The sequence below is a fragment of the Euprymna scolopes genome, chromosome 2, assembly GCF_053919585.1.
Source record: "Euprymna scolopes isolate OS-2025 chromosome 2, ASM5391958v1, whole genome shotgun sequence".
NCBI lineage: Eukaryota > Metazoa > Mollusca > Cephalopoda > Sepiida > Sepiolidae > Euprymna > Euprymna scolopes.
In genome coordinates, this window is record NC_136483.1 from 72,865,806 (window position 1) to 72,889,765 (window position 23,960).

The following is a 23,960-nucleotide window of genomic DNA, read 5'->3' on the forward strand; positions in this document are numbered from 1 at the left end:
CAAAAAAAAAGGGTACAAAAATGGCCAATTGTTCTTTCTTCTTTCTTCTTCTTTCTTCTTTCTTTTGAGACGATGTATCTCGGTGTACAAACGGTCTCTGACAACAGTTCAAGCATCAATCGACTGCTCTTTACACGGAGAAGTGCAGTGACCCATCACTGTTTAGCTAACTCCATAATTAAATAAGATTACGTGTAATAACAAGTTTTAAACACTATATACCCAATGTAGACAGACCACTTCGAACACGGAACTTCTCTCAAAAGGGACAGCTCCAAATAATACACCGGATGCTCACAGACGTTCCAGTTTGCCAGTGGCCTATATTTCTTGGACGCTGAATATTTGAGGTGAACGTTAAGGTTTTTTCTTTAAACAGTAACCCACCAGCGTTAATGAAACCACGAAATCTTTATCTCAGTTGATCAAAATTGTTATAAGAGTAACCTATCAGCAAGTACGACGTCAAAAAACAATGTTATAAAAACAAATAATTCTTCAGATTTTGGACTGTAAAATATGTACAAAATGTCAATGCTGTGACCAGGATTCGAACCTAGGTTAGCACGGCCACAACGTGGGGTCCTAACCTCTAGACGATCACGGCTAACACTGACGTCTGTCGCTCTTGGCAGAAAGACACATGACTACTGTCAAACTATTGAAAAATAAGGAGGAAACTTGAAATTCTCACGCATGCATAAAAATACACTATAGCAACCATTGTTAAATGCAGCTGAATCTCTTCGCTCGCTAAGAAAAGTAGATCAGACCAGTTCTTCTAAGAACTCACCAAACGCCAAAGGAAATAAGTTAAATTAACCGCAAAAGAAACTGCAAGAAAGTCATCTTCTAAGAACTCACTGGAAGCTGACCAAAAAGAATCAAAATCCAAGCCCTAGCCACAAAAATAACTAGATATTGTGGCTACTATACACAATCTACTAATAAAAACAAGTAAGTTTTCTAAAATAAACTACAATAAATTAACCAAGTAACCTCACACTGTCACTGATTAGGACTTCATATAAAGATAACAACTACACTATTGGTGACGGGGCAGTATCTCAATTCTACGAGAGTTGTCTTGCTATAAGATAAGTGATATTATAGTAAGATACACATAAGTGTTATATGTTTACATTTAATAAAAAATGCCAAAGTCAGCACGTAGTAAAAAAGCTCAGAGAAATATAGACTATGAAAAAACAAAGTCAAGGTATTATCTGAGCAAAAAGAATACTATCAGAAAAATGCTGAAATAATAAAAATTAAGTGGCATGCAAATCCTTAGGCAAAGAAGGCTGCCTCACGTGCTGACTCAAAAGCACGGTATAACAGGGATTCCGAGGGGAAAAAAGCTGCCTCACGTGCTCTTTATAACAAAGAACCAGAAAAAAAGAAGGCTACCTCACGTGCTGACTCAAAAGCACGGTATAACAGGGATCCCAAGGGGAAAAAAGCTGCCTCACGTGCTCTTTATAACAAAGAACCAGAAAAAAAGAAGGCTACCTCACGTGCTGACTCAAAAGCACGGTATAACAGGGATTCCGAGGGGAAAAAAGCTGCCTCACGTGCTCTTTATAACAAAGAACCAGAAAAAAAGAAGGCTACCTCACGTGCTGACTCAAAAGCACGGTATAACAGGAATTCCGAGGGGAAAAAAGCTGCCTCACGTGCTCTTTATAACAAAGAACCAGAAAAAAAGAAGGCTACCTCACGTGCTGACTCAAAAGCACGGTATAACAGGGATTCCGAGGGGAAAAAAGCTGCCTCACGTGCTCTTTATAACAAAGAACCAGAAAAAAAGAAGGCTGCCTCACGTGCTGACTCAAAAGCATGGTATAACGGGGATTCCGAGGGAAAAAAAGCTGCCTCGCGTGCTCTTTATAACAAAGAACCAGAAAAAAAGAAGGCTGCCTCACGTGCTGACTCAAAAGCACGGTATAACAGGGATTCCGAGGGGAAAAAAGCTGCCTCACGTGCTCTTTATAACAAAGAACCAGAAAAAAAGAAGGCTACCTCACGTGCTGACTCAAAAGCACGGTATAACAGGAATTCCGAGGGGAAAAAAGCTGCCTCACGTGCTCTTTATAACAAAGAACCAGAAAAAAAGAAGGCTACCTCACGTGCTGACTCAAAAGCACGGTATAACAGGGATTCCGAGGGGAAAAAAGCTGCCTCACGTGCTCTTTATAACAAAGAACCAGAAAAAAAGAAGGCTGCCTCACGTGCTGACTCAAAAGCATGGTATAACGGGGATTCCGAGGGAAAAAAAGCTGCCTCGCGTGCTCTTTATAACAAAGAACCAGAAAAAAAGAAGGCTGCCTCACGTGCTGACTCAAAAGCACGGTATAACAGGGATCCCAAGGGGAAAAAAGCTGCCTCATGCACAAACTATTATAAATATAAATATCAAAAACTGCCAAATCTTTGCCAAAACGCCAAAGAATGAACCAAGAAAAATTTAATAGTGAAGGTATGAACATTTTAGAACTTTATAATACTCTAACTGTTTTATCAGAGAGGCGGTAGCACTCTCTATGTAATATAGAACCGATGGAGGACCAAGAGGCACTCCTAAGGCCCAAAACCCAAAGACCTAAAACCCAGCAAGAAGCGACCTGCTACTAATGGAGGCGGCAATGAGCCGCCCCCTAAAAAAGACAATACTATCATGAATGTAAGTTTAAAAATAAGACTGTAAGTAAAAATACTGATTAACAAGAATAAAAAAGTATTGGAAATGCAAAAGGATATAGGGATGGTATGCCAAAAAGTATACAAACAAGATAGCTATGAATGGCTAGGGACATGGAAATAAAATTGCATCCAAAGTATAGCCCTATAGCTTTTTACAACCGTAATGATGGCACGGAATGAAGATTGGAGAAAAGCTATAGGGCTATACTTTGGATGCAATTCTATTTCCATGTGCCTAGCCATTCATAGCTATCTTGTTTGTATACTTTTTGGCATACCATCCCTATATCCTTTTGCATTTCCAATGCTTTTTTATTCTTGTTATATATCAGGTTGACAAAGTTTTTGCGTTTTTTTTAACTTTTAAATTCAGATGAACATATCTCAAACAAAAATTTATTAATCAAAATAAGCACCACCAAAATCAACACACTTTTGCCAACGCAAAACAATTGTATTTATGCCAGTAACGCAAAAATCTTGCATTCTGTTGGTGATGAAGTCACTAAAGGCGTTTTTGATATCGCTTAGGTTTTTTTTTTTTTCACGCAGAAACTATTTAAGCACTGCCTTAAGGAGAAGTGCTTTCCGACTCCCTGGAAGACCTCATCAGTTTGCCCTGTATTTAAGAATTCAGGTGATAAGTCATCTCTCTCTCAGTACAGACCAATAAGTCTCCTGTGTGTTATGAGTAAGTTGCTGGAATCCATATTAAATAGAGAAATAGTCAACCACCTCAGCAGGAATAACCTTCTTAGTGACACACAATATGGTTTCCGCTCTGCAAGATCTACCGCAGATGTGCTGACGGTTATATCCCACAGGATTAGTGAATCTCTTGACAAAGGCTTCCTTTCTAGGGCAATTGCTCTTGACATATCAAAGGCCTTCGACAAGGTATGGCATAAGGGTCTACTTCACAAGATTTCCAGCTACGGTATAACTGGAAATGTTTTCTCAATCATTAAATCATTTCTCTCCGATAGGCTCATAAGAGTAGAGGTAGATGGACAAAAATCGGAGGCCTGCAATATAAATGCTGGAGTCCCTCAGGGGTCAATCCTGGGCCCAACTCTCTTCCTGATCTACATCAATGACCTCCCTAAACACATACTTAAATCATTCATTGACATCTATGCTGATGACACGACCATCTACGACAACACATCAAAGGCTGTAAATGACAAAGTTCTCTCTGATTCTCTCTCCTCTGATCTCGAGCGCGTGGTTCAGTGGGGGAAGATGTGGCTGGTTACCTTTAATGCAGCCAAAACCAAACTCCTATCCTTACATCATCAACGCTCTGATCCCCATCTGGCATCAATTGTGATGGATGGCTCTCGTCTGGGTGAGGCCCAGTGTTTTGACAAGCTTCTGGGTTTGACCTTTACTCCTGATCTGAAATGGAACACGTACATCAAGTCTGTTGCCAAGGTCGCTGGAAAGATGGTGGGATCCTTCTACCGCTCCAGAAGATATCTCACTACTGATGCAATTCTCTATCTATATAAAAGCCAAGTACGTCCAAGGATGAAATACTGTTGCCATATCTGGGCAGGAGCTGCTAAAAACAGCCTATCCTGCCTTGACAGAGTACAAAATAGACTTCGTGGCTTAGTAGGGGATGCCCTTTTCTTTACCCTGCAACCTCTCTCCCACAGAAGAGACGTTGCGAGCCTGTCCTTGTTTTATCGTTATTTCCATGGCAGATGCTCGTTTGAACTCCAATCTCTGGTCCCCCCTTGCCAATCTTTCACGAAAAACACCCGTCTAGCTGAATCCACTGTGAAAAATTTCCCCCACTCTATATCTGTGCCTAAATCAAAACGCGGATTCCATGAACAAAGCTTCTTTCTTAGAACTGCACGCCTGTGGAACTCTGTTCCGTCTGCCTGCTTCCCTCCGGACTACAACTTGGTTGTCTTCAAGTCCAATGTTAACAAACTCCTAATGAACCGCCCCCTTAAGTAAACATTTCAGCAAATCTCCTCACTAACGTAATGTACTTGCAGTAACCCTTATCCCTGAGTGGCTTCCGGGCCTTGATAAGTGGTGATCACTGTGTAAAAAAAAAAAAAAAAAAAAAAAAGAAAGTTGTCGAGATACTTGAAAAAGTGGTAGTCAGTAGGTGAGACATCTGGAGAATATGACAGATGATGCAGTTTCATTGCCCAATTCATTCTTCTGCGGTTTAGCAACGTGTGGTCAGGCGTTGTCATGGAGAATTGGTCCTTTTCTGATGACTAATGCTAGGTGTTGTTATCGAAGTTTCTGATGCATTTTATTGCATCTGTTAACAGTACTTCTTTGCCGTAATGATTTCGCCTGCATTCAAAAAATGGATGAAACCACCAAACAGTCAGTATGACCTCCTTTTGGTGCAACTCTGACTTCAGGAAGTTTTGTGGAGTTTCGTTGACGTCTAACCACTAAGTTGAGTGTTGCCGGTTGTCATAAAGAACCCACTTTTCATTGCAAGTCACAACCTGATCGAGAAACAGGTTGTACTTGTTGCGTAAAATGGGAAGATGGCACTTCATAATGGCATTTCTTTTAGTTGTTTAATTCATGAGGCACCCATTTATTAAGTTTTTTTTTTTGTCTCTTTCAAGTGGTTGGAAATCGTCATATGTTACATCTAATTCAGAAGCAAGTTCTTGAACAGTTGTGCGTGGATTGGCTTCGACGAAGGCTCTTAATTGATCATTGTTAAAATACAATGGCTGATCATCATCTTCAAGATTCTCGTCACCGCCACAGAATTTTTTTAAACCACCATTGTACATTCAGAAGTGGTTTCTGGGCCAAATGCTTTATTAAATGATATATAAAGTAAAGGTATTATAACAAAAATTTATTTGAAAATACATCATTTGAAATCCAAATTAAAAATTCCACAAGAACTTTCTTGCCAACATAATATATAGTATATTTGTAAAAACCATTATTGGTTACATGTGTGCATACTTGTTTAGCTGCAACTCCTTTAGAGATGCAGTGTCTTCAGGTTTAATCTTCTTTTAAAAGAATATTAGCTTGGGTGCCCGGTGTTGCCCGGGTGTTTGGAGGTGTGTGTTGAGCAAAAAGAAAAAAAAGAAAGAAGTGGTAGTAGGCAGGCAGGCTCGAACCCATACCGTGAAGAAGGAAAAGATGAAAAAAAAAAAAAAAAACGTGACTTTGATGTTGCGTTCATCGCCACCAGGAGTGACATAGGTTTAAATTAAGGCTAGTCAATCGAAAAGAGGGGATAACTTTAAAAAGTATTGTCAACAAAAGTGACCCTTCGCTGTAGAAAAGTAGAATTAATGTTTTTAGCCAATTTTTTCGATATTTGTCGTCCGAAGGGTCGAGCTTCAAAATGATACAGATTGTGTGAAGATCCGCCGCCTCTGTCGAAAGTTTTAGGCAGATATACAAACATACATACATACATACATTTAAACAGACAAGTGAGATTTATATTATAGATTAAACCTGAAGACGCTGCTTCTCTAAAACTGAAACATTTGTGCACATATGTAGTTAATGTTGGTATAAATAAATATATATAATTACACTCTTCTTGTTATTGAGCACTTTTTGATAAACAGCAGAGTTTTGGTGAATTTACACCTAGGAAACTATGATATAATACAAAAAATAATAATGTAATAATTTTTCCCACTCTTTATCTGTGCCTAGACCAAAGCAAAGATTCCATGAACAAAGCTTCTTTCTTAGAACTGCTCGCCTGTGGAACTCTTTTCCATTTGCCTGTTTTCCATCTGACTTCAATTTGGTCACAACAAAAAAAAAAAAAAAAAAAAAAAAAGGCAATGTTAAACTTCTTTAAAAAATCAGAAAACAAAAAAAAACTGCCCGGCATTGCCCGTGTATAAAGGAAAATAAAAAGTTTAGGTAGGTAGGTAGGATCGAACCTGAAACCTTGAGGTGAAGGTAGAAAAAAATCCTAACATGTGACCCACTCGCCCACCACAGCAGAGTAACAAAAATGTGATTTAATTTAACTTAAATGCGTGATTTTAATGATAATGAGGTCAAACATATCTCGCAGTCAGCTTTCACTGCGAGGTGTTTATTTTGTTTTCCCAAGATGTTGGAGAGGGGAAAACCAGCTCCCTATAAAAAGGGAGTGTCCAATGAATTGCAATTGTCTGATATAAGAGGTCCTCCCTCCCCCGCATTGCTTTTCTGGACGTCCCTGCCACGAGTGCCAGGGAGCTGCTGATACGGATTCAGTTTCGTTTTTTTATACTGAAAAGCGAAACAGACGCGACGGTTGAAAAAAATCTTGAAAATAGCAAATAGTAAAAGTCGGGCAAATTAAAGATAGATGCGACCTCCGTTCGTAACTCGTATATATTATGATTTAGACAGTATATAAAAAGTTTTAAAGAGTGACCCCCACCAATCGCCCCCCGCTGCCCTGAAAAAAGCCTTCGGCGGACATACACAAAAAATGCACACACACACATTTTTGCTTTTATATAATAGATACCGGTTTTATGACTGTGGCTAAATAAAGGGGGGAGGAAGAATGCCTGCCTGATTTATTTGAAATGTTCTCCAATTTCTATTGTTTTTTGCTGAAATTGATACCAAAACTTTAAAAAAATATCTATATATATATATATATATATATATATATATATACACACACAAACGTCCAAATGAAACAATCGCTAATAAGGGTTTTGTAATCAATTATTGAACAGGCTATGAATATATTTAAACCATGTCGGGTATGCAATTAATTCATTGTGCACACTCAGTAATATACAGATATCTGAGCCAATAAAATGAATATCGACCAGTTATGTAAAGGAATCATTTTGGGGTCAATGTAAACAGATATAATTTACCATCTGACAGGAATCTTCTGAGCCGAATGCTGTTCAGCTTGGTGTTGTGGCTATTCATGTTTGCTGTCTGTTTGGAAAGTTTGCTTGTTTCAATTATGCTTTCCTCTCACTACTTCCTCGAAATCCTAAGAACTTTTCTTTTCTTTTTTGTGTGTTTGTTTTGCCATTCCATGAAAGTAAGTTGCAAGTTATGTTCTGATCACATTTTATTTACAAGTCTCCTTCTCTCTGAGCCTCTGTCTTAATTATCATTTATAATATGCATTGATAATTGTGCAGTATAGTTAATGAGAATAAGATGGGTAAAAAATAAATAAATAAAAATAATTTTTACCAAATGCAAGACAATTTACTTTTTTATTTATCTGTATAATTTTCGTGTGGGTGTTAACTGATAAGATTTATTATCTATGCATTTGTTATCACTTAGCCAAATTCGTGTGGGTTCTAATATGGTCAATAATTTGGAGATGTGGTTTCATCACAAATTTAGGGCTTAAAGATAATAAAAAAATTTTTTAAATGGGTTAGTGGAACCATAAATCCTAAGTTTAAGTAGGGTTGCCAATTGGATTAACGTGAGTTTTTTTTATGTTTTAATCCTGAAATTAGATAGTAGTTGAACAAGATTCTTTAAATTTCAATATTTTTTAAGACCTCTTCAACTTTGAATTTGCTATGATCAAAATAAGACAATGGATTTTGATAAAAATTGAAGGATTTTAAACATAAGGTTTAATATAATTGTGATTTGAATCTTCATAATCAAAGTGGCGCAAAATTGTTTCATTCAAAAACTAGTTTTCCTTGTGCTGAGATGGGATTTTTCTAGTATATTTTTATGTGTATAACTGACAAGAATGGACAGTAAGTCAGTGTTAATTAGCTTATGATGAAATTGAGAATTGCTGGTCGATGTATGAATATTTTGGTGTTTGTGCACTTTTGCCATCGCACTATTTTTAAATAGTTTTTTCATGTTAAAGCTTTACAATATCTTTTTCTTTTTTTTTTTAATTAAATTGTTAAGTGGAAGCACAATAGTTACAAAACACCTTCCCCCTCCCCATGTTAAGAATGACTTTCAAAATAATGTTATTTCAGCACAGTGGCAAAAGTGCACAATTACCAATATTTTATCTGTCTATACACAAACCCTTGCTTCACCTCAAGGTGATATTACTAGTACCATACACTTAGATCTATTTTTAAGTCATCAGGTGCCGAGAGTTCAGAAATTATTGATGATTTTAGTGCGTGGATTGGCTTGGACAATGAAACTTGGTCTCCTTAGTCCCAGTCAATGCAAATGGTCTGCTGCTCTTTCAACTCTGCAGTGAACTGAATCTAGTTATCACCAATACCTTTTCTCACCAAAGGAACATCCACAATTAAGACATGGCCACTTATTTAATTACGTGGTATGTAGGCGTGATGCCCTAAGAAATGTTTGCAGAATCAACTGACTGTGACACTGATCACTTAATGATCAATGGTAAGCTCCAAGTTTCTATTTGAGGTCAACATATCTAAGCGTATTGATGTTTCCAAATTGAAATATCCAGGCATAAGAAGTTCCCATTAATCCTGCCTAGATTTTTCTGAGTGCAATTGGGCGAGAGTAAGAGAACTACAGTGTAATAAGCCTTCAAATTGACAAGAAATGACAAACCCATTTGTCATCTCCGAACAGGTTAACTCTTGCTGCCCACTTTTCATCCATGAAGAGGAAAGTTCAGCATTGTGTGCACCAAATAAAAATTAAAAAAAAAAACATAGTGGTCTGACCTATCCTGGAAAATGCAGACAGCCTATGATCGCTTGAATATCAAGACATTTTATGCCCTGCTTCGTTAGGAATATGGCTCAAGGTATTCAACTCCACCACTCTTTGCAAAAGATCGGATGATCTTATTAAAGACTGCTGATAAAATTATGAATTGATGGCATGAACATTTTCGTGATCTTTTTCACAATTCATTCAACATGGATGTTGCTGCAGTGGATAGTATCCCTCACAGTACTGTTGATCCTGAATTTAATGCAATACCAATTCTTGAGGAAACAGTTGGTTGCATTAAATAGATTAACTCAAGCTTCTGAGCTAGATGACATTAATGCTGAGCTGTTGAAATACAATGGTATGAATATCCATTGTGCACTCTGCTTTTTTGTGATGTCAGTATGACAAGGTGACCCAGTTGCCCAAGATGGCATAGATGCCATCCTAATTTATGCTATACAAAAGAAAAGGTAAAATGTCATATTATGGAAATCACTTTGATATTTCACTGCTAACAGCGGTTAGAAATGTATTTGAACAAATCTTGCTAAACCAATTTGAAATGTATGCCTGTTTGGATGTTTTACTCTGATGGTATAGCTCTGGAAAGTAAAATGACAGTATATCGAATGTGTGTTGCCATCCTTATTTTATACCTCTGAAACATGGACGTTGTATCAATCACAAAAAACAGCTCAAAAGATTTCATCAGCACTGCTTCAGACACATTCTTTGTTTGAGGTTGGACAGTTTTGTACTTGACAAAATTCTTGGCCAAATCCAAAACCCCAGTATTACTACATTTGTGATCAGGAACCAAATGCAATGGTTTGGTTATCTTGTCTGGCCTGATGATTGCAAACTCATAAAATAGTTGTTTTATGGTGAGCTTCTTTCAAACATAGTGCCAAAGAGAGTTTGGCATCTTTTGCTATTCCAGCAGACAATTGAGAGTCCCTAGTATCTGATTGTAGGTAGTGGAGGGTACAGATTTATAATGGCACTCAGCGTTTTGAAGCAGCCATGGTTGATCGTGCAAAAGAGAGCATGCAGGAAACATGAAATTTTACCAAACATAGAGATGTGAGGTGTTATCATCGGACTCTATTGTTAAAGGCAGATTTTATCAATCACATTAAATCACATCATTTACAGCCGTTTCTTTCTTAAAACAGGTGCATAATCACAGCTTATCATACTCTTGATGCCCTAGTGTGTTGACCAGCTGGTAGCCTTAGATAACATAATGATGCAAATTTCATGCCATCTGGTTTGATCCAGGCTAATGATTAACATGAGTGTCAGGTTTACTCAAGGATATGTAATTCATTGGCTTGATTGAAGAGCTGGTTTGTGATTATTGTGGATGTATATGCTCCAACTATGCGCTCTTCAGAAGATGACAAGCTATTCTATCTTTCTCTCAAAGAGTGTGTCTGAAATATTCTTTGAGCAAATAAGGTTGTCATTCTAGATTATTTTCATGCAAGATTTGGTAAAGATAATGAGACTTGGAATTTAATCAGAAAGTATGGAGTTGGAAAATCTAACAGTAATAGATTATTATTGTTGCAGATGTAAGGAGCTGATTATATTCCTCGAAAATATAAAATTTCTGGAAAAGAATAAATTAAAAATTTCTACATGCATGCTTAAGAGGCTATAAAGAGATAACTCCCTTAGAACTTGAAATATATCCTATTTTGATGAAATTTGTATATGTATAAAATTCTTCAGAGGAAGACGAAGTGGTTTCAAGTATTTGTTACCCTCGATATGCTGGAATCTCTGTATCTTCACCTCTTAGTAACCCATTGAGACAGAACCTTCTTAAAACTTCAAATACACATTCTATGTCAATGAAATTCAAGTTATACATATAAGGCACTAATTCCGATAATTCTCCAACATTTCAGCCTTTTCCTACTATATTAGAGGGTAGTACAACCAAAAGAATATAGTGTCATGAACATAGTAAAAAAGTACAGTAGTGTTACTTATTCAATCCTGTGCAATGCTGGATCTTTCCACTAATAATAAAAAAAAGATAATGTATAAGTCATGTGGAGGCAAAAAAACACAAGATTCACAGAGGCACAAGAAGTTGAGTCCTGGGAAACACTAGATGTGCCTTGATGGATTTAAAAATTATAAATTTACTGAAATGCATTTCAATTAATGCGGAACACATTCTTGAATCTTACAAGTTGAATATAACAAAAAAAACAAAAAAACAATAAAAGTAGTATGATGTTATGGACTGAGTGCATAAGGACATGGGGTTCCTAATTCAATCCTGGCAATAATATTGTTAGTGTATTAATAAAACCAGTGACAAGAACTGTATCTTCTCATATAGAAACCATGAATGTGCATCATGTGTCAAAATTGATTTTTAAAAAATGTTTTGCTGGTGTTTGCACTAATCTATATATATATATATATATAAAATAACATCTCAATTGATGAAATTTAAAAAATAAAAAGGCTTTAAAAATAACATGGAAAGAAGAAATGAAAAAATGAAATGCATCCTTATCGAAATAGAGCAAAGTTTTTTCTGAATTCATTTTAGATAACAGTATATTGTCAAACTTGTTATTTGCTTTCTTCCTTCCCCTAAACACTTGAAATATACAACATAATCATGTTGATCCACCACTTCCTTGTTAGATCACTGAAGTTAACTAATGTTGAGCCTCAGTATCAGATGGGTGACTATTTTGGGAATACCAGGCACTGTATGTTGGAGGATGTTAATAGCTGTAAAAATCTAACGTCATTATTTCCCTTGATTGGGATATTCATGCGACTGGGAACCATTTGTGAATTTGATGTTCCTTAGAAACTTTCTCATTTTGAAAGAAGCCAGTTCAACTCCTCTAAGGTGAATGCCAGTTCTTTTTTGTTTGTGTTTTTTTTTTTCTTTTACACACCTGAAATTCTTTTTGTCCAGCATTTCGTTACTTGTTAACGTTTGTGTAATGAAAAGGATACACACCCACACACACATATCGGGTTTTATTATAAAGTGGAGGATTATTTGAAGCAGTGAAAAGAACTGAGAAATTGTACTTAGTCTTCCCCTCTTTTTTTTTTTTTTTTTTACAAGGTTTCTTCTGCTTTAACATGGAATTATTACTATTTTTTGTGTGTGCATTAAAATCTCAGAAAGTCCCAGCTGTTCGGATAAGATCTGCCATTTATTTTAGGATTCCTGTCATTTGAATCCAATCTGCAACTGATTAAGGGAGTAGGTGAAATGACGTCTTCACTAACTGGTCACTATTATCTTAATGCCGAAAGGACTGCGTGAATTGATTATGAGCAAGTCTATTGCTTTTGCAATGATTTTCAATAGTCAAAGTGGCCATAAATCCTACAAACAGCTGGTCAGCATTAGATGCTTTGCTTACAATATATGGCCTGATTTATTCAGGTGACATTTGCCAAAAGAACTGTAAACTTCAAAACCATCTGCTAAAAGACATATCGGTCATTCACTTATATTAAGCCAAAGTCACACTGTTATATATATATATATATATATATATATATATATATATATATATATATATATATATATATATATACTGGAAGAATACCTGTCAAAGGACAGATAAAATTATGTCCCTGAACAGAAGTTTTACAACATGTTTATGTCCCCTTAAAAAGATTAAAATCAAGATATAATGATATTAAATGTTATTGTCTTAAAGTTTTATTGCAATTTTGATCAAAATCAATTACATGATTTTAATTCTAGAAAATATCTAAAATTTAAGGCTTAAACTTATAGTGGTATTAAAATTTTTTCTTAATTGGTGTCTACTGACTATTGATCAAAGTTAATGCAAATCTTTATATAAAGTTACCTGTGTGTGTATCCAGCTAAAACTAAAAAACTACACAACAACCAACCATAAAAATCCTGATTCTTGATCAGCATTGCCCTAGATGAATAATATCTAAAATAAAAATTATTCATTTTTTTGTGGTCATCTGGGTCAGGATTTTCAGAAATGACTACTCATTCTCTTGGTAGAATTTTGTTTAAGAGGTTAGCTCAACAATAATTTGTTAACATTGGACTTGAAAGTTATGTACTTGGCTATGAAGAAATCCTAGTTTATTGTTCCATACACAGTTCTTGTGAAGAAACTTTGCTCATGAAAGCCGCATTTAGTTTTAGGCATAGAGTAATAAAGAAAAATTATTTACAATGGCTGTAGCTAGACAAGTTGTTCTTGTGAATGTTTTACATAGGGGAACCATAGATTGGAGTTGAGTGAAGCACCTTCCATGAAAATAATGATAGACTAGATAAAGACTAGTGTCTTTTCTGTGAAAAAGAGACTCTAGAGAAGAGAAGAGGACATCTTCCACTAGATTTTGAAGTTAGTTTTCTATTCTGTCAACACAAGAAACGATGCTATGAACGGCACTCCTCCAGGTGTAGTAAGAGTAGTTCACCTTATGGTATATTTGATGGTTTAAATTTTATTCATATTTAATTTCCAAAACACAAAATAAAATTGCAAAAATGTTAGTGACAATGTCAAAATGTGACCCTGGATAATCTTATGCTAGTTGATATTCTGATAAAAAAATGTTTAATTTTTAAATTTGTTTTTTTACGTTTTGTTAAGCTGTAATATCCATGTGAATGTACCATCTGCATGTTATGGAGTCTTTATTTAGTTTTTTTTTTTTTTTTTTTTTTTTTTCAAAATAAAGCCATAAACTATGATGGTTTTATGTGATTAGCTGTGAAATGGTTACCAAGCTGCACTTTTTAGGATTTCTTTAAATCAAATAATGAAATTAACTTTACATATGAGCAAGGTCACTGGTCCTTCATTCTTTTTTATTGTTCCTTTTTTCATGTGTATGCCGTAATATCCCCTTGTGGTTATGATCTGTTAAACTTGAGACAAATTTACTCATGCATGGAAAACAATGGAGACTTGTTAACAATTGTTGACTTGCAAAGGTTGTATTTAGAGAAAGGGTTGTTTATGAAAGGAGAGACCAATCTAATTCTCATTCTTTCTTGTTGTTTTTTTTTTTTCTACTTAAGGATTGAGAGACGCAGATGGTAAACATCGGGGTGACATGCATTTAGATTCTCTCTACATTTTCAAAATGTGTGTCGTCTCTCTCGCTTCCAAAGTCTGACTGCCTAAAAACTACCCCGAACATGTGATCGTTTGTGTATTATTATTTGACATCTACATTTTTAGCACATTTTGTCTTGGAAGCTAACCTTTGAACCCTTGCCTCAATCATGCTAGCTGCACTGTATGTAACCCTCACTAAAATTCATACTAGTAAACATAATCTCTGCTTACTGGCATAGGGTCCCAATATATAACACCAGGCAGAGTACTCCTCATTGTATTGGGCAGGTTGCCCGGACCAAATTGACTCTTTCCCTTCATAGGTCTCTATCTTCCATGACCTTAGTTGTAAGCCAGTGTTTTCTGTCAATAATTTTGTGTATGTCTTGACAGGTTTAGCGGTTCAGTGTTTGGGATTCCAAAGTACTACATCACTGACGACCTCATTTTTTCTTCTGTAGCAGCGTCCGCCATGTTATTCTTTCTCTTATTATTGAAGAGATCCTGGGCAACCGACCACACAGACGGCTAATGGTTGGGTGTGTTTTCCATTCATTTACAAAACGTGTACAGTCTCAACATAAAATGATGCAATGGTGGTTTACATGCAACAACCAATTTTTTTAAACACTGATTTTCATCAGTTTCACAATTCCAAAATATCAAATATTTGTTCTAGGAAAGAATACACGATTTAATATTACTATAGTAGTGCTAAACTATAATGCCATGCCAATAAAACTACAAGGGGTGTTCCAAAAACAATGCCTCCTATTTTTTGTATTCCATGTGAATGAATCAGAAAGGATTGCAAATTGCATTGTTATGATGACTAAACTTGTGCATTCATAACCTGCATGTTTCATCTCTCTGTTGCAGATATCGATGGTGTGAGACTCTAATAAAGCAACCCCTATTGTGGATGTGTATCAGAAGCAGATATACATCATTGAATTCCTGGCAAAAGTACATTGAGAATGGTGATGACTTTGTAGAAACATAAATTCTGGAGCATAAAAAGTTGCTCATTTTAATTGTACTACTCCCATCTTTGTAGCTCTTCAACCTTTTTGAGTTATAAAAAATTAGGTGGCTTTACTTTTGGAGTAACTCTTGTATTAAGAAAGCAAATTACACATAACAGATGTTTTTAAAAATAATAGAAAATGTATTGGTATGGCTGATATTAGCATTACAAACGTATGCTGTATTTTCGTGGACATCGGCAATATTACATACCTAATGTGTTTCAACAAGTCGTATCTTTTTTATTTGTTGGTCAATTTTTAAAAGAATTATATTGATGAAAAGAGAATAAAATAAGCATTCCAATGATGTTAATTTATTTTTCTTTTATGCATTCAATGTTTTTATGCTCCAAGTTAAAAATGAAAAAAAAAAAAAACAAACGGTAAAAAATGACGACAACAAAAAGGGAAACAGGTTTTTTTCAATGTTTACATTTTATACGTTACGTTTGGATACATATGTGCGGGGTTAAATTTGATTGGATATGGCTGAAATTTCACAGGATATATAAGCATAGAAGTCCATCTCTACTGGACTTTGATTTTTTTTTTTTTTTTTTTTTTTACGACCACAGGAAGCAAAGTTGACAAAGAATATTTCAAAATTGATGAGATATATCGGCATATATAATCTATTTTCTATATAGATAATAGTTTCAGAATTGTTTTCATGTATAATATGTAAATATTTGATAATTATTAATTGAACAGAAATTTCTTTAAAATGTTATCTTTTACAGAAATTCAAATCCGCTTACAGAAAATGGTCGCTAAGCGTGTCATGCGCTGAGCTGACTAAAGTATTCTCTTAAAAATAGAAAACTGTCTTACTAGACTAGTCATTTTTTATTCTGAGTTTGTCAATTTTAAAAAATTATTTTCAAGTTTTTCAAATTTGATTTCCAAACAATACTATTTTGTTGTTTTTAACGCTTTTAGTACACGTGCACTAAAAAGCGTTAAAAAACAACAAAATGTACTAAGTACATGCATTTAACTACTTATTTGTACTTAAGGTAGAATTGTTTTTTAGTGGTCAAAAAAAAAATATATATATATAACAAATAAAAGGTACTTGTGCACTTATGCTATCATGCTGAAATAACATTATTATTTAGAAATCCATTCTTAATATGGGGAAGGAAGAGTGTTTTTATTAACTATTCTGTACTTTCACCTAACAATTAAATAAAAAAGATATCCTGACACTTGAATTTATTTTTAACTCATTGTCAAGACTATTTTTTTCAAATCTGTAAAACAAATCCGTTTTTTTTAACTGAGAATATCTAAATAATAATAATAATAATAATAATAATTAGGTGATTCAATAAAGAATTTCATTGTGATGCATTTTGTAAATTTTTACCTTGTTTCCACCTTAGCATTTTTCTTTAAAATGACTACCTTTAAAGGTTTTGGGTATGCTGAAAACGAATATCGCATTTAAATTTTCCTCAAATAAGTAGCTTTCTGTATATTAAGCAATGTCATGTCTTAATTTATTGCTGATGACTATCTTGGTATGCACATTTGTGCATAGTTTCTCGGGGTTGCACTTGCACGTACCAAGATGGCCACCAGTGATAACATAACATTGCTTAATATCCGGAAAACTACTTATTTGCAAAAAATTTAAATGCGATATTCGTTTTCAGCATACCCTAAAACCGATACAAGTAATCATTTTAAATGTTAAGGTGGAAACAAGGTAAAAAAAAAACATTGCCATTTTATTTCTTTGTTTACATAATTGAATTTTCAGTAAAACAACAGAATAGAAATGGCAAAAATTACCATCAACTGGTGAATATATATAGTTGTTTATCAGGATTCCTGGTATCCTGATACTGTGAAAACTATATCAAGAATTCATATAGAGTACGATTTATGGTTGCATCTCAGAAAATATGGGTATATTTTGGGCCAGATAGAGAGGATTTACAAAATAGAAATTGGACTGGTCTCAAAATGCATAAGTTTTGGTCGACTATGAGAATTTCCATCTTTTACAGAAATTCAAAATCTGTATGAAAATTTTATTTGGTTTATTTCTGAGATTAATTCATATCTACTCAATTTTTTTTTTTCTTTGAGGGGAGTAGTAAATACCGGCTATGAATGCTCTTTAGGCATTCAATGTCTATACCCAAGATTAAGCTCTCCTTTGGTGAGGAGGCAGGAAAATGTCTATTCTCAATAAAGCTATATTTAAATACCACTATGATACTTAGTTTTGTTCATAAATAGACACCCACTGTATGATACCATGCACCAGTTTTAAAAAAATTGAAATTTGTACATCTTAATTTATAATTAATGGTTTATGGTAAAGAGATACATAAGATTTGACTACATAATCAGAAAGGGCACACAATTTTACATAAGAGTGCCAAGTTTCATGAGAATAGCTTGAAAAATAAATAAATGGTGGCGAAATTACCGAATTTCTTGAAATGTTGACGTCTGTAATTTAGCCCACTTTTTCTAAAGAAAAATATCTACGGAAAAGCCTAAATTTTGGCACTTAAAATTCTCATAACTTTTGAACTACTGATGGTATTTGCATAATTCAAATGGTTTTAAGCATCTTTTACATAGCTCTTTTCATGCAAGTTGATAAAATAATAATTATCTAAAAAGAAAAAAATCAATTTGTAATGCTACTGATATTACAAAAGGAGGTGCTTATTTATAAAAAGAAAATACTGAAAAATCTTTATGAAGTACATACTTGTCACAGGTTGAAGATGACATATTCCAAAGATTATGTAAATTGATCAAGTATTTTTTTTTTTAACTGCTAAAATCAAATTTTATGAGGAAGTGAAACGAGATCTGGTAGCCGACATTTTGTTTAAAATTCAAGGGCAACAACTCAATTTGACTATCAAGATTTTGTTTTGTATTCCAAATAATTAAAAAATTTTAATTGCTAAAATTTGTAAATTTGGATTTTCTAAGTTAAAAAAAACAACAATTTACGTGATTTCTGGAATATGACATTTTGTTCTGTGATGGATATGTACATAATGTAGATTGTTTCTGTTTTTTTTTTTTTTTTTTTTTTTTTTTTTTTTTTTTTAATGAAGTGTAAATAAGCACCTGCAACCTTATCACACTGATTGTTATGAAAGATAAATTCTCACACTTATTTCAAACATGTTGAGATAAATTATCAAAATATGCATCAGTATTACAAACAAAACATCATATACTCTTGAAATTCTTGATTTTCATTTATTAAAAAGCATGCATTATTTTTCACATGATTTGGCAAAGTTTTCCTTAAGATTGACATGTTGAACTCATTTTAATAAGCTTTCTTTTTTATTTTCTTCTCCAGAGCAAGTTAATCAAGCTCTTCAGTAAGCAGCTGGTTATAAAAGCAAAGCTTGAAGATGACCAGCGTCTGGCCGAGTTTCCCAAGATCGAGAAATGGCTCAACATCTTTGGTATCAATGAGAAAGCAATTTCGGTAAGTTTTTTATTTTTTTATTTATTCTTTTTCCCATGATCTTTTAAATTAAAAAATTTTTTGGCTTGATTTACAATACACACTGGTATGAAAGTGATTAAAAACAAGTATATAACAAATAAATGTTATCAAAGGCGTAAGTTTCTCTTCTACCTATGTAATGTTGTCCGGGAATCAACATGTAATCTCAGTCGCTAAGTTGACCAAGAATAAAAAAGAACTTCAACTCGCTTTTGCTTTGTAATGACAAAATTTATTTCTTCATTGTTACGTCTGTAATGTCACCCACATGATCTCGAACATTATCCATGCCTCTAACATGATCTTGAATGTTATTTACATCTCTCACGTGATCGTCCTACTTCTCCTTTTTATAATTTCTTTTCTTTACTGGTGACGTCATTTTGCATGCATTTGCATATTGCCATCGGCGCTATTTTACACCCATCTGTAAGAGTTTTTAATGTTTTTATTCACTTTAAAATGTTTATTTGATCCGAAAAATAGTGTCTAGCGTTAGGTGAGAAAAGAAAAATGGCTGCGAATTGACACGTAAATATTTGAAGCATTGATAATGACTTAAAAATAAAACAAAATATTTTTAGAAACCCACCCAATAAATGTCACAGTAACATTTATTGGGTGGGTTTCTAACAGTGTTTTGTTTTATTTTTAAGTCATTATCAAAACTTCAGATATTTACGGGTCAATTTGTGGCCATTTTTCTTTTTCTCACCTAACGCTAGACACTATTTGTTTTTCGAACAGAATAAATGTTTTAAAGTGAATAAAACCACTAAAAACTTTTCCAGCTAGGTAGAAGAGTAACTTATCTTGCCTTTGATATTTATTTATTATTTGACCATTTTTTTCATACCAATGTGTATTGTAGTACAAACCCCATGTTTTTATTTTATTTTTTATTTTTAATAAATGCATGCTACTATAAGTCAAAATACAAAGTTGCATAGCACCTTTTATCACTGTTGCTTTTAAGATAATGAAAACAATTATAAACATGCCAAAATTGAGTGAAAAAATTATCAAAAATAAAATTTTGTCAAGGAAATGTGATTTTTTAAACTGTTCATGTAGCCCTCCTTTTTTTTTTTTTTTTACTCGTGGGGGAGAGGGAGGCACTCAAGGATATGGATTAAAGAGTGATAGGTAGACAGTGAGATAACATTGTGGGGATTGGTTATGGTGGAAATTGGATAGGGTTTAATTATTTAAGAGGGCAGCTCAACAAGAACTTGTTTACTTTAGACTTGAAAATGACCTTGTTATATTCAGCTGGGAAGTAGCCATATGGTATTATGTTCTACAGATGGACAGTTCTTGGAAAGGAACATTGCTCATGGAATTTTCGTTTAGTTTCAGACACAGAGTGAGGTAAATTGGTGACAGTTGTTGAAGCTAGATGAGTGTTTGTTGTGAATGCATTACATGGGGAGATGATAGATTGAAGCTCAGTTAAGCATCTGCCATAAAAATAACAGTAGAGCAGAGATAGACTCACAAGATCTATTCTGTGAGAAAGGGAAGTAGGGAGGCGTCCACTAGATTTAGTTCACATCAAATGTTGACCATGGCAACACCAAATGACTTTCTCCATGAAACTATCATTTATATTGCTTTCAATATGCTATTGGCTGAAGTCATCTTTGACTGAATCATTGCTAATCTTTTTCAATTTGTCTTTTCTTCAATTATCCTTAACTGCAATGTAAGTAAACATGCTTATCCAATCAGAGTTTCATGCAACATGTTTATACCAGTTGTAATGTACAGTTGACTCGAATCTGGGAACCTTTAGGAGATCCCCTTTTTAGTGAGTTCCAATTTGGAAGGAAGATTTTTGGGAAGGGCCAGTTTTAGAGGAACATTTTTTATGAAAATTCTTATGAGAGTGAGAAAAATCTTAGATAATAAACACAAATAAAATAGTAAATTCAAACATAAATCTACAAGAGATATTTTATATATGTTTAAAATAAGTTTACATAGTTAAGAAACCAATGTCCTGTTAATGTTTTTATAGTCTTCCTAGAACAAGGGGATTCATTAGTTAAGCTATTGAAGAAGTTTGAATTGATAATTTAAGGGCCATGAATTATCCTTGAGTCTGAAAATTGTAATAAAAATTTCAATTACACAAATTATATTTGATTAAAAGTTGTTAATAAGTGTCAATGTTTGTTTGTTTTCATTGTATAAAGTTCAGTGAGAAATGTCAGGAATATTTAAAGAGAATAAGTTTATACATTTTTTTCAATGAACAGACCATAAGATGAGAGGATGCATTATGTGTGTTGGTAGCAGAGTGCATATGCTTATGAATGTATATGTGTGAGTAATCAGAAGCCTGAAAAAGGAAAGTTGAGGCAGAATAAATATTAACTCTATCGTGGATTTTGGCTCAACCTCTTTATTGAAGAAAAATCTGACTTTCTATACATTCATGGTGGATGAAAACGACATTTGATAAATTCAGAGAACTGCATTTGATTGGCTTAAAATGTTTAGGTTTTTTTTTTATTTGCTATTATTTATACAAGCAAATGCATACTTCGAACCATATGCACAAAAATAAGTTCAAGCCTTTTCGTTTTGGATAAATTCTGTGTGAATACAAATATTTCCAATTTATTATGTGGCCTCCTTTGTATTTTATTTTTTAGCTAAATATTTCTTATCCATAGTAAGTTCAATATTCGCATGCAATGCAAACGTGCAACTCACTAAACATGCAACCACCTAATACATGTTTATAAAATATATTAATTACAATCCATGACAAAATATCACAATATGTTGCCAATTTTGTTTTTCATTTATTTTCTTTGTTTTATTACTTTTCTTCAATTCTGTATACAAGTGACGTTCAATAAGTAATGTCCCTGACTCCCTTCTCATAACAGTAGATTAATGACACTTCACATAGGAATCAAATACACTTATGCATTCCTCCCATTGTTTTGTGCAGTTCTGGAGACAGATTTTGTAGAACGCCTTAGGTTGGTCTTCCAACCACAACAGGACTTCCAGAAATCAAGGCTTTATCAACTGGGAAACATTTTTCTTTTAAAACAACTTTATGGCTGGGAAGTCAAACTCGGAGAGTGCAAGGTTAAGAGAGTAAGAGGGATGCAAGTTGATTTTATAGCCTGTGCTTCTGATCTGGTGTTGTAAACCAGAGCATTGTCTTGCATGATGTGGATATCTTCACTGATCTTGCCCAGCCTTTTGATTTTGATAGCTTCTCTTAATTTTCTCAAAAGTGAAGCATAATAGTATCCTGTAATGGTGATACCCATGGCCAGGAAATCTCTCATCACTATTCTGTTCAGATCCCCCTCATATTATATAAATGATTTAAAAAGAAAAATAGTCTTTATCTTTGAAGAAAAAGTAAGAAACTGAATTGATGTAAAATTGCTGACTTCATGAGGAAAAACTTATTCTACTTACTGATCAAGTTTTCAAATGATTAAAATAAGTGTATTTTATTGTAATAACTAAGTTGAAATGATAAACTTTCAAGTGTTGATACTCAGAATTAAACATTAAATGTTTCTGATGTAACTGGATAAAATGTGACAATTTGCTGAAAATGTGCGTAAATTAAATCATATGTTTATAGTTTGAAAAGTGAGCAAGTAAGACCTCAGCAGCATTTAACCAGCTCTGAAAGATCTGAAGAAAAAAATTCACTCTCAGATCTGTATTAAGATTTTATAACAGCAACGTCTTGTCTGCACTGCTGTATGAAAATAAAACTTGGCATCTCAAAATCAGCCAAGAGAAGAAATTAGATGTGTTTGATTCCAAGTGCCTTAGAGTCTAGGGATCAAATGGAGTGATTGAATTACCCACAAAGAAGTCAGAGATTGTACTAACCAACAGGTATCATTAGTAATCTGCAAACGTCTAGGCTAGCTCAGACATAACCTAAGAGTGGCACCAAGTGCTCCAATGAGCCCTGATAGAAAAAGAAAAGGAAAACCAAAAGTGAAGTAGAAACAGACAATTGAGAGATTTGATGGCAATGGGGAGAAACTGGAGGGACACTGTGGGTCTAGTTTCAGATCGAAAATGATAGTATACTTTGACTGCCTCATGCATTGCAGGACGCAGATTTTCTAAGTGAAGTTTTTACCTTATTGGTACAAAATATTTCTGGTGAAAACACAGTTCTTCAATTAATTTTCTCTTTCTATATTGTTTGGAATAGTAAGCATTAAATTAAAAATAAATTTTGTAAAATTGTTTAATTTTTGCATGGACCCGGTGTGTGTGTGCAGAGTTATTTTAATTATTCCCCTTGCTGTATTCCACTTTCCCTCTTAAAAATTGAATTTTAAAGGAGTGATTTTTTCCCCCTCTTATTCAGTCTTGAAAACTGGCAACTTATTGTGTCACAACACAAAGGTATATTTATAGCGACACCAAATGTAACTTAACTATCTTTGGCACACAATGTCAAAAATAACCAAAATTTATCCCGAAGCACAACCAAATTGTAAAAATATGGATGTCTAAAAGGACATAATTTTCAAATTATAGCAGTAAAACTTTCATGAAGAATACTTTCTTTTTTGTTTTCTAATCCACATTGTTACAGACCAGCTATGACGTGCTACACAAGAAAGTACATTGTTGCCAGCTACAAAGAAATAATTTCTCAGATTTATAATGGAATAAAAAGAAGTTTTAAGAAAGTAATTATCCATTCTCAAGCCCTGCTTTTGATCTAGGAAAAAATAGCAATAAACATAGCACACTGAAGAAACGACAGTAACAGGAGAGATTTTATAAAATGTGGTTTATTGAATGGAGATGTAAATAAAATAAGTATAAAAAACAAAAGAGAAAAAGCAAGTAATGTTGGCTTTTGATAAATATGGCTTTTAGAAACAGCGCAAATGTAAAATATCGAAAATGTGGGCCTGAAAAAGACAATGTTCTGGTTTTAATGTAAATGCA

At 34.0% G+C, this 23,960-nt stretch overlaps 1 protein-coding gene across 5 annotated transcripts in view; it reads left to right on the forward strand.

The window, feature by feature from the left end:
- LOC145292325 (kinase suppressor of Ras 2-like) overlaps positions 1-23,960 on the forward strand; it is a 169,159-nt gene that overhangs the window by 46,872 nt on the left and 98,327 nt on the right. For all 5 annotated transcript variants that reach the window (XM_080138660.1, XM_080138671.1, XM_080138654.1 and 2 more), the window contains exon 2: positions 18,843-18,974. In XM_080138660.1, coding sequence (XP_079994786.1) covers positions 18,843-18,974 — 132 coding nt within the window. The remainder of the gene's footprint in view (positions 1-18,842; positions 18,975-23,960) is intronic.